At 41.0% G+C, this 15,000-nt stretch overlaps 1 protein-coding gene across 1 annotated transcript in view; it reads right to left on the bottom strand.

The window, feature by feature from the left end:
- Positions 1-15,000, bottom strand: part of brinp1 (bone morphogenetic protein/retinoic acid inducible neural-specific 1) — a gene marked incomplete at both ends in the record, with an annotated part of 136,772 nt that overhangs the window by 78,518 nt on the left and 43,254 nt on the right. The window contains one exon of the mRNA XM_080742687.1: positions 14,358-14,548. Coding sequence (XP_080598813.1) covers positions 14,358-14,548 — 191 coding nt within the window. The remainder of the gene's footprint in view (positions 1-14,357; positions 14,549-15,000) is intronic.

The following is a 15,000-nucleotide window of genomic DNA, read 5'->3' as shown; positions in this document are numbered from 1 at the left end:
TTCTGGTATTACCAGTTTTTTTTTCTTTTTTTATGAATCGGTGGCGGTGCTGCTCTGCGCTGAACATACGGTTGTCGCTCTAATACCTATACAACCTAATGAACCTAACCTATGCAATAGCATTCTATAAGCAGCAGTAAACACTAATTGCCAACTAAGCATTATACTGTATGAATGAATGAGTTCTCACACAAAACAGACAGATGCGAATGGGCAGGAGACAGGCAGGCATGCACGCAGGCAGTGCGCGCACACACACACACATACAGACAGACAGACAAACAGATAGAGACAGCGACGCGAGGCAGAGAGAGAAATGGACACACACAACTTGCTAGTGAGAAGTTTAACTCTTACCAACTGTGCAAATATGCGCGATGGAGATATAAGAAGTTTAACTTTTTAGCACGGTTTGGCAATGTGCAACCAGCACAAGGCATGCCGATTGCTTTACGTAGACACAGTTGAAAGTTTAATCATGGACATTGCCTCATAAAAAAACGTCATTAAGTTACACATTTCATCCACGGTTATCCAATATTAATTAATAATTATATTTGATTGATCCAAATCTGCCTGAACGGTGGTTAACCGCGGCAACGGCGGCTAAAACCGCCTTCCATGCATCTCTACTGTTTACCATTCTGAACAGTGTACACAACTTACGGGTGTTCATTTAAAGCAGTAATTCCCAACCTGTGGGCCACTGGTGGGCAGAAGTGATATTTTAAGTGGACCCCCAAATAATTAGCAAAACACTTATTTTCTTTAAAACCTCGAAAAATGTGTTTTCATCGTGATAGCGAGCAATAGGAACTTGGAAGTATGCTATGTTAGTTCCAATGATACAAGCCGGAACACAATCAATTGCATGATCATTGCAATAAACATGCTCTGAAAAAGCACGTGGCCCACCCATCCCATCAGATGGGTGGCCCGTGAACGCTTTCAAGATTTTCAAGTGGACCCTGATCCCTCAGAAAAGGTTGGTAGCCGATGATTTAAAGCTGTAATCCATAATTACTTTCATGTCCTACACCTAATTAGAACCGAGGTCTTCCACATGAAAGAACAATTTATAACTCAGTTCCTCAACTTTAGTGTGGTGCCAAACCAGATAGAGCCTTAAAACTTGTAAGTTCTAGACAGAGTAAAGATGCAAAAATTGAGCTGCAGCATTTTTAATGAGCTGAAGCATATGGAGAGACTTTGGTGAGAGACACATGTATAGGGAGTTATATTACAATAATCAAGACACCAAAAGATGAAAGCACAAATTACCTTTTCCAGATTTTGGGTGACATAAATTATTTACGTTTGTATACTGTATTACATAACTGATAAAAACGGGATTGAGGAACATCATAGTAGGAGAGACAGAGTCACCTAAAGTGACAGGGAAGTATCTGCCGGTTAGATATGATGTGAGCCATTTCAGGGCAACACCAGAAATACCCACATGGTCCTCCAGATGGCTTAGTAGAACAGAATGGTCAATGGTGTCAAAAGCAAAGCTCAGGTCCTTGAGGACCAGGACTGAGCAGTGTCCAGAGTCAGCGGCCGATAAGAGGTCATCGCTAACCCTCGGGAGGGCTGATTCTGTGCTTTGAAGGACACAGAAACCAGATTAGAATTTCTCAAAGAGATCATTAGTATAGCCGGTGAAATGTGTCTTTTAAGTAGTTAATACAGCTCCAATCTCTATCTTGCTGTTTTATTTTAACGCGTAATTGTATGTAAATGTCATATAATGTATGTCAATTGCTTAATGTTTTGTGTAAAGCACTTTGAATTGCCTTCTGGCTTAAATGTGATATACAAATAAACTTGCCTTGGCTAATCATAGTTAATGTGAGTTAGTGACACATCAAACTTTCTAAGATTCACCACAATAAAAAAATGCATTGTATCCTATTTACAGATTGGTTAACATGGCATCGCCTCAATTGCCTACACTAGAAAGGCTTCGCGCCCTGTGGGCGCTCAGGCAGGACTGCTCTATATTTGATCAACATAAGGGCTTTAGGGGCGCTCAGGCAGGACTGCTCTATATTTGATCAACATAAGGGGTTTAGGGGCGCTCAGGCAGGACTGCTCTATATTTGATCAACATAAGGGTTTAGGTTTTAATTCAGATTAAAATGTTTTCAATACCTTATTGTCAATATCTATCATGAACAAAAAGGCACACTTGGTCGGACACCAATAACTCAGGAAACAGGAACAATTGTGTAAGGTGTCCAGTGTAGTCTGGGCTGACAGTCAATACTTTTGTACTTTTACCTACGTAGCCTATATGTTGAATTGAGGACTTTTGAGTGGTGTGGGGGTGGGGGGGCTGTAGGCAAATTTGCGAGGTTGTTGTATCTAGACTGATTGATTGATTGAAGAGTTTAGCACTGTTTGCAATAGAAGACGCAGTTACAATACACAACATTGGCACACACACACAGTCCCATTTCGCGAGCCACCCGTGGGTCGAGACCCACACAGTACTTGGGAAACAATGCTTAAAACATCATACTCACGCAGCTTTATAGACGCTGTCTGTATCTGTGCTCTCTCTATCTCCGAGGCATGAACGCACACTCACTCATTCACTCACTCACACACGCGACGCAAGCGAAAATCGGTTGTCCGTGGTGTAACCTACTTATTATAACTCTATGGGTCTAACATGTTGAAAATTTAAAAATATCCGTGCCGTGAGGCAAGCGACGTCGCAAATGCATCATCCCAATGAGCAAACCTCCTTTGTTACAGAGGTTGAGTAGGTATCGGCGTTATGTCGCTGTACTGTCTGGGTATATAGGTGAAGTGAATGAATAGGCTATCAGCCTCTCACCAAATCTGTCATGTGTGCGCACTATAGCCCATGCAGGGACTCATGGGTTACGCGAGGCTACAGCAAGAGTGGACACTGTCTATTGACAAACTATTGGTCCCGTTTGAGCTACTCTGTTCTGTTGTGCTGGTCTCACTCTGCTCATTGATACTTTTACTTCAGTCTAAAATGTCCACCACTGATTTCACACGTTACGTGTTCACTTTCAACATCAAGGCAAATGAAATGGCAGCTTTTAATCTATGCATAAGGATAACACTTGTCGAGTTACGTTCTAGACTCGCATAGAAACACGACACATATTCGGTAACACTTCCCAACTTCAGGTCTCAAGTAAAAGTACAAAAGTATCGCTACCAACGTACCATGCTTGTTATTAACGGACTACACAAACACACGTGTGTCTCGTCAAACATCGCTGTTTTTAGGTGATTCACACATCCAGCATAGAGGTTAATGTTGTACTTGGATCCATTCCACGCGCAATGTAAGTAGTGGGAGAGGGGTAGCCTATATTCCAGCTCACTGTCTCCCTCCCTCCCTCTCCCTCTCTCTCGGAGGAAGGGGGGGGGGGCAGTCTCGCTGCGTCGCTGCTTGAGGCTTGAAGCAAACTGTAACCTGATACTTTCGTGACGAAAATTGCGTAGGAGAACTTCCGGGAAAGATATGCTCAGTAAACTTACACATTACTTTTCTACAAAGTGTACATCGTGCAAATACCATAGCTTCAGGAGAAGCAGCTAAGAACATTCGGGTAAAAATGCGCGATTTTTGTGCAAAAGGTGGAGTCTTTAGAAGCAGTGTAAATGTGATTCTATCGCGGAATAATCGAAAAATAATCGCTCTGAATTAGTAGTAGGGATAATATTACATAACCTACATTACCATAAAATGGCCTGATGATGGCACTAGAGGAAAGGTCACGGGGTCACTCAAATGATAAAAGCTCATCCTCCAGGGAGCATGGATATACTCATCAAGTTTCATGACAATCCCCATATTCGATTATAAGATATTTCAATGGGACATTTTGCAATATGGGTGGCACTAGAGGCGCCACAAGGTCACCATTGCTAGGTTCTATCCTCCTGGGAGATTGAAGGTGCAATGAAAATTACATGGCAATCCATAAAGTAGTTTTAGAGATATCCTGTTCGGGTTTGGATGGACCGGCACCAGCATCCACAGAGCCCTGTTGCTAGCAGGGCTAAAATATTAAAGTATAAAAAGTGTTATAAAAACAGAGAATGAATGACTTAAATTCACTCTCTTTCACCACAGGGAAGATTATGAAAACTGTAGCATCAACAATATTAAATCATAAAGCGACAACAAATATGAGCACCCTGATTTTCTCTTTGCATGCACGTTTGTTGACACAGTATAAAAGGTTGTGCAGCTCATTCTATAGGCCTACACAAATGAAATCTCACCCAAACACACTCCCCACAAGTCACAGAAACACAAAAGTCCAGATGCTTGACAAGTATACTAACACACACCAATCCCAAATCATGCCCACAAGCACACACAAGCTTGCCTTTATTTATTGCCGTTCAAAGGGCAAACTATATGACTGAAACTCATTCTAGAGCATGTCACATACGTTCAGGCGCCTTATGCCGTGAATGGTTATTTGCCCCCAAGCGATGCATTGTGAATGGTCACTTAACTTGTGGCGATCATGACCGGGGGAAGGTGGCGGTCAAGGCCAATGTCTCATGCCTGGTTGGCGTGGAACCACAATGGGGACAAGTCCCCATTCTGTGTCCCCGGCTCCCTGCCACGCTCCCTTCCCCGGGGCTTAGGAAAGTTACTCACAAATCCTTGACTTACTGCACAAGGATAATGGTAGGACATTAGCCCTTGATCAGTGACTTTGCCCTCGTTGCAAGTTACTGTACCGGTAGCTCAAAGTAGGTCTACTGTACATAAATATGTTGCACTTGCCACTCCTGGCTCTGAAAAATCATTAGCTCCTGCACTTCTAACACTGCCCCCTTTAATTCATTCATGTGCAAGTGTGAGTTTCTGTAAGGAATACATTGTCTTACATTTTCATAGGGCACTCTGCCAAAACGTGTTCACATTGTCTGTGTCTTTGGGAAAATGATTTCATTACCCCTTTTATGGATATACATTATTGCCATGCTGAAGCACCGTTTTATAGGGTAGAGTAATGAAATAATACAAGCTGATGGATATATAAAAGCAATACGTGAGGAAGGTATTGATTTACCTGTATATCATTAACACTCTGCCTGCCAACAGCTTGGAGTATATGTGTTGGCGCGTGCGAGTGTGTGTGTATCCCCCTCCCTCCCCCTTTCCCTTTCCCTTTCCCTGTGTCTCTCTAATCGGGGATCTCCATAACGGGCATGTGACATCATTAGCAACACGACATCCTGAACAGAAACCATTGCTGAACAAGGTCGTTTTTCACTTGCATCAGGGATCACCATAACTAACAATGCCGATTTGCACTTCAGGCAAGGAGCTCCATATATGGACATAATGGACACGCATGCACGCACGCACACACATACTGTATATGGACATAATCTACACACACGCACATGCATGCACGCACACACACTACAGCGACCCTGAGAGAAGTTGTGGCGTCATCAGTCTGCTGGGAGTGAGGGGTTACACACACACACACACACACACACACACACACACACACACACACACACACACACACACACACACACACACACACACACACACACACACACACACACACACACACACAGAATAATCTGATTTACGAGTTCCAATCCGGATTCAGAAAATCTCATTCCACTGACACATGCCTTCTCTATTTGACTGACCAAATCAAACGCGAAGCGGATGACGGCAAATATAGCGGCATGGTCATGATGGACCTCCAGAAGGCATTTGACACCGTAAATCATTCTATTCTGATTGAGAAACTAAAAGCCATCGGTCTTGACAACGCAGCAGTGAGTTGGATGCAGTCTTACTTGGTGGGGAGGGAACAGGTGGTGGAGATTAACGGTACCCTGTCCCCCCCCCCTCCCAGTAAACTGTGGTGTCCCTCAAGGTAGCATACTGGGACCTCTGTTGTTCCTAATATACGTGAACGACATGGCATCTGCTTGTGACTGCAACCTGTTCCTGTTCGCTGATGACTCGACTCTCCTAGTCTCGGGCAAGGACCACTTGCAGGTTGAAAAGACACTTAACTCTGAACTAAGTAAGATCTGCACATGGCTTAATGACAACAAATTATCAATTCACCTGGGAAAAACTGAGTCCATCCTCTTTGGATCAAATCATAACCTCAAAAAAGTCGATAACTTCACAATCAAAGTGGGTGACAAGGTCATAACACGAAAAAACTAAATCTCTTACTTAGGATGTATCCTTGAAGCTAATCTTTCCAGTGAAAAGATGACTTCTAAAGTAATAAATAAAATCAACCAACGAACTTGTTGCCTACAGAGGATCGTCCCAATGGTCAATTTCAACACACTGAAGACCATAGCTGGTGCAATAATCCAGCCCCTCTTTGACTACGGAGTCCACGTATGGTATCGTGACGCCCCACAAGCCCTGAAAACTAAACTCCAAACAGCCCAAAATAAACTAATTAGGGTCCTACTTCACCTTCCCTATCAGACTCACCTCACCGCTACTCACCAGTTAAGAGTGGGGTGGCTCAGAGTAGATGACAGAGTACAGCAACTTGCAATGGGCCTGGTGTACAAGATACACTACACCACTATGATACCCAAGTACCTGTCAAAATACTTTATAAACATTAAGGATGTCCATAATTACAACACCAGAGGCAAAAGCCTTACCGAAGGTCATAAAGGAGTGTGGATCACTAGCATCCTTTAAAATTGCCCTGAAAGATCACTTACAGGCAGCAGCCGTTCGCAACTGGTAAAAAACTAACCTAGCCCAACCCTACCCCTCCCCTGCCCCTTCTTTGTATATACTGTTTGTTTAGACTTACTGTTTTCTTTTTTGTTTTTCTTTACATATCTACTGCATAGTACTGTGTTCTATTTGTCTGTCATTCAATGTTATATGAGATACTTCAATGGTTTCCAGTGGAAATAAGCTTAGTCTTTTCATGGATCTCCTTTTAGTAGACCTTGTACCAGTGAACTGTACCGTCATGAAACTGTACCTTTTCCTATGCAAACTTCTAATAAAGTCTTCAATCAATCAATCAATCAATCAATCAATCCACACACACACACACACACACACACACACACACACACACACACACACACACACACACACACACACACACACACACACACACAGGTATCTTCATAAATGGGCATATTTGCATGACAATTTACGCTGACGTCAGTTCCTATATTTGGGCTGATAATAATGTTATCATGCAGAATGTCCGTCGTTTCCAGGCTTAATGTAAATGTCCAGTCCATATACTAGTAAGACGCCTAAGGGCGAAAAGTGACCTCGCTTTTCTAACCTATAGACTATACCTGTCAGTCTAACCGGTGTGGCTGGTTCTACAGACAGGGATCTCCAAATATGGGCATACAAGGGATTGTATGTGGCCTCCATACAAGGGCATTCCTATATGAAGTCCTGTTAGGGGAACCGCACTAACATTTATTTATTATTAGTTTTTGTATTGTTTCATTGTATTGATATGGATCTCCCTGGGTCTGAAATTAAGATTGAATTGAATTGAATAACAGAATCCCTTTTATGCCCATATATGGAGATCCATGTCTGTAGAACCAGCCACACAGTGTGACTGGTTCTACAGACAGGGATCTAATGAGGAATCCACACAAAAGAGATACATCCAAAGAAATGCTATTGTTTAATGCGGTATATACTGTACATATATTCACATGGTAATGAGGCTTTGAAGTGCAAATTGGAGTTTAAAGCAGCAAGATCCATGAGTGTTCAATTATGGTGCTGAGTGTAGGATTATGGACCAGCTTATCGAAAACATTACACTTAAATGCTGAACAGAATGGATCTTACACGACTGCAGTGCCAGCACATTTCACAACCAAACGTCAACATGCTGCAGTGTGCCTATAGCACAAACTAGTCTGCACAATTAATCAAACGTAATTGAAAATCGTCATTGTAGTTTTCTCAATTATGTCATAGAGAAACTTGGCAATTAATTCAAAACATCTTAATTGGGCAGCTGTTGCACCTTGCCCTCATCTCCTCACCATTACTCACGGATTAATAACCAGAAGATTGTAAAACTAATCTCCCCTTCCATTAGGCTCACCAAGGCACAATAAAATCATAGAGTATATTATGGCGAAATATATAGCACAGATAAACACATTGTTAAAAATCACCTTTTTCCACCCAAAAAACATTATCAATAATCATGATTAACCACTTAAGCACTATACTGGATGTGATCATACAACAAATAGCAAAATATAGCACATATACAAGCGCATTATTTGAATATTTAATTATATATGATGTACTACATTTAAAGGACGACTTTGCCACTTTTCAACATATCTTCATATACTGTAGTAGGTCCTCACTAATGTTCATAATAAAATAGGAAAGTCTAGTCTTGTGACATCATCGTTTGACAGATTTTCTTTTTTAAACAATATTTTTGAAAAAATATTTTGATTTTTATTATCGCGAGAACAATGGCTTCCACTTTAACTTTGCCATGACCTGAGTAGAAAAACATTATGCTATTTTATCAAGAACATTAGTGAGGACCAATTATATGAAGATAGGTTGAAGTGGTGAAGTCGTCCTTTAATAAAATGAATACCCTTTGTTTAGTGATTTTTTCTTTTCACAGGTTTAATGGTCACCAATGATTCACCAGGATCCTGGATGGCTTGATTCTATGCTTAAAATATTTTTTATAAATATTTTTGTAAAAGGAAAAGGAAAATTAATGGGAGATTTTTTTGTGTGGCACCAGTAACCACGCCCACTGCTATGCCCTATAGATTGGCTATTTTTGAACATTGTTCAACATTTTTGAACATTTTGATTGATTGGGGGAAAACGTTTGCCTATAATGACAAAATAGGGATGCCAGGTAGAATTACAATATTCAGCAAAAATAATCATCTGGATTATCATTTTAGCCATAATTCTTCAGCCCTAGCACCAACACGTTGTGCCAATGAATACATGCATACACATACTCATACAAAACATAGCATCCCCACCCATGGTGGAAAATAAGTACAAGCAAGTACTGTACTTACCGTTGTTCCCTATTGAGCTTGGCACATTTCCTAGGGCAAGCTGTGACACATGTCACACATGTCTTCTTATTTTTTCACTCTCAAAAAGCACCTGCAATGTAGTGCATTTGAAACTGCATTGCAGTGCACATCATGGGGTGATCACTGCTTGCATCCTGTGAATTGTTTTATTTTTATTTTTGTTTATTTCATTGCTGAGTGAGGTCAGCAGACAAAGTGATGTGAGTGAGATGAAAAAACCCGGGTGAAATGTGCCAATCTCAACAGGAAAAAACGGTAAGTAACATTTTTATGTCTTTGTACTTACTTGAGTATTAGCACTCTACAACCTCGCCCCCACCAACCTCTCTGACCTTCTCCACGGATATGTGATATTTGTCACAATTAACAGTCAAGTAAAATGCCATGATTGTGACCACTCCCACCAACCCTCTCCCCCACAGAACACACACAACACTTCACTCTATTCCACACTGGTTCATAGCACTCATGAAGCGGAAATGGTCGAGAGGAGCATCATCATCCATTCCTCCCATTATCACTTAAGATGTACTTGGAGTGGGATGGAGGGCTGATGTAGCCTGAAGGGCCTGCTTTCAGAACACTGCTACTCCACAGGTATATCAGTTCATATCATATAATGGTGCTCTTTAATGGGTGGGGAAGCCTGAGATTGAGATGAGGGTATATTGGGCTGTATAACTCGCAACAAATGCCCTCAAGGTTGAAGATGATGTGCAGAGACGGAAGAGTGTTTTTAGCAGGTCTTTCAGTCTGAGTGTATCAGAAAAGCAACTGGGTTAAGCACCGTTGCTCCGACCAGTTTAACATTCACCAGCTTAGCATTCACCAGCGTCGGCAGGTTAGCATTTCACCAGGTTAGCATTCACCAACGTCGGCATGTTAGCATTTCACCAGGTTAGCATTCACCAGCGTTAGTTTTACTGAGGTTAGGGTTAGGGTTAAAGTTAGGTTTAGGTGTGTCTCCGTCCCCCCGACTTCGTCACCTCCGCGCAGTCAATCACAAGCTTCCGCTGCCTTAACCCAGTTGCCTTTTTGATACACTCGGACTGAAAGACCTGCAAAAAACACTCTCCCGTGCAGAGACACTGGGGAGGATGGTAGGCAGAGAGGGGAAACAATTTATAAAAAGTGGCAAAAAAGTGAATATGTGAGAGAGACCCAGGAAAATAAAGGGAGATATAGAAGGAAGAGATGCAGAGATGTGCTCTGCATATCTCCAAAGCATTAATAAGAGTTTTCCAAGTAAAGTCTGATCTTCAAACTAGCACTGGCTGAAAACTGGTTTGATGCGGGGCATTGCAAATCAGAGCCTCACTAAATGAATGTGGAATTTTTTGCATGGATTTGGAGTGAAACAAAACAAGACGTGTTCCCCCATGACTCGACACCAACCTGCATTGTTTTCATTGCGGTGCGTTTGATGTGGATTTTCTGTGGATACTCTGGATTACCCACATTCCGGAGGATCAAACACATGCATAATTCATGGAATATGGAATACTAAATGAGGGCAAAGATAAAGCAAAGAAAATGGGTACTGAAAAGCTCCTTTAGGGACATTTTGGGGATGAGAAAGTACATTTATTGAACAGGGATCTTTCGAGGATTTAAACCACACCATGGGGATGTGTGGACAATAATTTAACCACATTAACCCTGGCATCCCTATTTTTGGAAAAATCTTTCAAAAATAAAAGTACATCTACAAGCTCAGTAGATTGGCTAATTAGTAATTAAAGGAGCTATAGTCAACTTTTTCATTGTAGAGCCGACACTTTGTTTACATCCTAGTCTATAGACTAGAATGTGTCGGTAGAAGTGTCGGTCTGACAATGGCCAAAATGATTATTTTATCATTATGTTACGCTTTTTGTGGTCATTTTTGAATAGAAACACATATATGAAGCTTATTTTTTTATAAAATATTTTCGAAACATTGTTTTTATTTTAGCATCCATTTTTCAAGAAAAAGTTGACTATAGCTCCTTTAACTTTGAATAGCTAAAGCAAAATAAAAACAGGGCTTACGTTGTTAAAGGAGAGAAAGGATAGAATGAGATGTGGGTTAGGGTTCTGTGACTCACCATTTTCTCATTTATCATCCACTTTTAATCACCCAGTGCATCTGTGGCAGCGGTGAATCGTTCTCCCTAGGCTTGGCTGCACTTATTTATATTTTACCATCATATAATATTTCACCAGAATATCATATTTCTGATTTCCATAATTAGTGTCTCGGGGTGAATCACCTTGCGGGGCTGTGTATATGATATTGCAACTCTAAACCCCCACCCATGATTTCCCTCTCTACGACTTAGCTGAATTATTAAAGCCAAGTGTTTGACATTCAAGTGAACTCCTAGATTTAAAAAGGGGAAAAAGACTGCTACAGCAGTTCTTTGCCTGCTAAATGCTTCAAGCTTCAGTTCCTCTGTTTGAGGTATCAGTACCCAAGTAAAGGAAGTATATTTAAAACTGCTCCGTTGTTATTGGACAATGGGACTAACCACAAAGCACCGAGGACCAGTTCCATGGACACAGGCTAAGCCTATTCCAAAAAAAAGAAGAAGACAAGAAAAAAAGCATTTCCTTTCAAATGAGATCTCCTTAGAAAGAGATGTCTTAGTATAGACCTGGCTTAATCCGTGTGTGTGCGTGTGTGTGTGTGTGTGTGTGTGTGTGTGTGTGTGTGTGTGTGTGTGTGTGTGTGTGTGTGTGTGTGTGCGGCTGTGCGCGCACGTGCGTGCGCGCGTGCATGCGTGCGTGTGTGTGTGTGTGTGTGTGTGTGTGTGTGTGTGTCTTTCAGTGCTTTCCATCTGAAAAGGGGTGATTATCAGCATAAACTAGGGGTGTAACAATATAGTAACTGTATCGAAATATCGTTTTTAACTTAAAAAACCGAAGTATATCGAAATGAAAACAGCTAAAATCGAATCGTATCGTTTTATTTTGTATCGTATCGAATCGGCAGTGCAAAGAATCGATTGTATCGATACTACCTTCTTGTGCATTGTATTTAGCATTTTTAAGAAGAAAACATGAAAAGGAGGGGTTTAATTACTTTTCCATTCCATATAGCTACACTGGTCTATCGATAAATGTGTGTAATCTCTGGGTTCATGTCAAGGTGCAGGTTTGTCAATATACAATGTCCATGTATTTGGCAGATAATCAGTGTTTACTTATTTATATCCATAATAATACATGTTTCCCTTAAAAACCTGCACTATCCACACCTTTCACACAAATTTAATTTCTTTGATAAATAGTTACTATATCGATTTTAAATCATTGAATCGAATCGTATCGTGTCGCCATGAATGAACCAATATCGTCCATGTATCGTATCGTCAACCATGTATCGTGATATGTATCGAATCGCTATTAAAATGTATCGTTACACCCCTAGCATAAACCTTAAAGCTACTATTTAGATTCAGAAGCTGTGCACTACAACATTTGAGCACTAATCAGTAATTTTTACACATGTGGAAAGAAAGAATAGTTAATACCGGTAGTTTCATCTTCTGATAACAATTACAACTATTTGTAATTCTAACCATGTGTATTTGGAATCAAGTGTCAAAACAATCAAAATCAACTACATTAATTATCAAGTGGGACAGCTAGGCTATAATTAATAATAATGATTAATAATAAGCAATATCTCTAAAAGGTAGATTTCAAGATGAAACCTATGATGAGGTACCACCTCACAACCACCTCCGACCTAGCCTGGGATCGCTTCCAATTTCTGGCTTTTGATCCGGTCGGGAGCGGATGACATCTTACGTCATTTTGTATTCAAAACGGACTACACTTTGGCCGGAACTACCATAGCGCATGCGCAAAACTGGGTTAAAACTGATTCCGGTTGGTAGTTCCGGCCAAAGTGTAGTTCGTTTTGAATACAAAATGACATAAGATGTCATCCGCTCCCTAACGGATCAACCAACCTGTTTAGTAAACGAATACCAGGCTTTCTCCCAGAAAGCCTAGTGAGGCGAGGTTACCTCCGACCCCCAACACCACCCCACTCCACACCCCCTACCAGGCGATTTTATAGGGGGTGCAAAGGGTGCACTTGCACCCCCTGGCCACCAGGGGGGTGGGGGGTGAAAAACCTCATAAAGTCATTGCAAGCTTTGACTAATTTCTACAGAGAATCTTTTTTTGCCAGTGGTGGAAAAAGTACTTGAATTTCCTACTTAAGTAAAAGTATGGTTGTATGTTTTATAATATCATCATTTATATCTGCAAAGTAACCACAGTTTTAAGAAATAATTGAGTAAAAATATTTGGATCCGAGATGTAATGGAGTAGATAGGCCTAGTAAAGCATTGGAAATTGGACATGCTCAAGTAAAGTACCTACAAGTGCAGTCAGTACTCAAGTAAGTAAATGTATTTTACACACAAGTTGTTGCAAAATAAGTAAATAAATCATATAGGCATATGCTCATGGTGTCTAGAAAAAACACCCGTTTTTGTTTATATTGTGTTACTTACAATTAGGTAAAAAAGAAACCTTAGAAACCTGTTAAAACAACAGGATAAACTGTACAAAACTGAAGAATTTCGCACGCGCTAGCGCGCGTGCATGAGGAACCCAGCTTGTCTTGCACCCCTGCTAGAAGAGGCTAGAATCGCCTATGCCCCCTACAGTATCTGCCACTAGTAAGTAATCATCTTTTTGCACTTCTTTAGCCCCACTGCTGTAGGCACGGGGCTCTAAGGGTGGCAATGTGAGTAGGTTCAAACCATTTTGGTCCAGCTGGGAGTAGCTATAGTAACTAGGGTTAGAGACTCAGTTTTAGTAAAAGGATGAACCCACTATACATGGGTTTTAAGACCTGGAATTATTTCATAATTTAGCTATTGAAAATAGCAGATATACAAGCTCACAGCGCTGCACCGAGTGCAGCGCTGTAAGCTTGTAGATCTGCTATTTTTGAAAAATCGTGAAAATGTGTGAAAATCTTTGAATATATCATTTTCAAAGCAAACTTTTGTAACTCAAATCTCTGCTTCTGGGGGTCCCTAGAACAACATATTTTGAGATGGGTGTCCGTGGGCAAATACATGTAATTTTGGGGGTCCTTGACATGAAAAGGTTTGAGAACGACTAATTTGGAAGAAGAATTTTTTTGAAAGACAAATTTTCTCAATTTAAAAAAGAAAGAAAAAAAAATGTTCTACAAGGGTGTGGAAAATAATCTGTACAAAAAGTGGATCTTTTTTTACCTCCCAGGGTGGCTGAGATGAGGATATGGGTCCCATACTTCTTGATGATGGTGTCAATAAACTGTTGAGTGGAGGGTCTGCGGCCCAGCAGGCGGACGCTTCGCTGGAACTCTGGCATCAGCGGCACAGGGTTCCGGATCAGGTCCCTCCTCTCAATCGCTGTGTTCCTCACCTTCCAACGTGCAAACTCCCTGCAGACATTCATACAGGAAACAATTCATAAACAACGGATATAGTTATCCACTGCAAGTCATGCTATCAGTGGCGTCAGTTCAGAAAAAGCTAAGGTATGGCAACATGACTGGTGTCTTGCACGCGCGCGGACACCAGTCATGTTGCCATACCTTAGCAACAGGCATGATACATTTATTTGTTTCTATGGTTTCTTGGGCTGGATATGGCAGCCTGGAACAGTTGTTCAAGTGCAGCTAAACTTGGCATGTTAGTAAACGTGCCACAATTAACAATAATGCATTGCACCTGTGCAGCTGACCTGCGGAACCTGGGAAAATACCATTCCGTCAAGATGGGGAGAATAAAAGTGTGGAGAATATAATTATAATACCTTGTTCAAGTGACCATTTTGTTAAATTCTGCATTTGTAGTTATGTTACTGTAATTTAACAACATAATAACCAGCACA

The sequence above is a fragment of the Nannobrachium achirus genome (genome assembly GCF_963921795.1).
Source record: "Nannobrachium achirus genome assembly, chromosome: 15".
Classification (NCBI taxonomy): domain Eukaryota; kingdom Metazoa; phylum Chordata; class Actinopteri; order Myctophiformes; family Myctophidae; genus Nannobrachium; species Nannobrachium achirus.
Note: the sequence above shows the minus strand (reverse complement) of the source record. Positions and strands in the feature narration are given on the sequence as shown.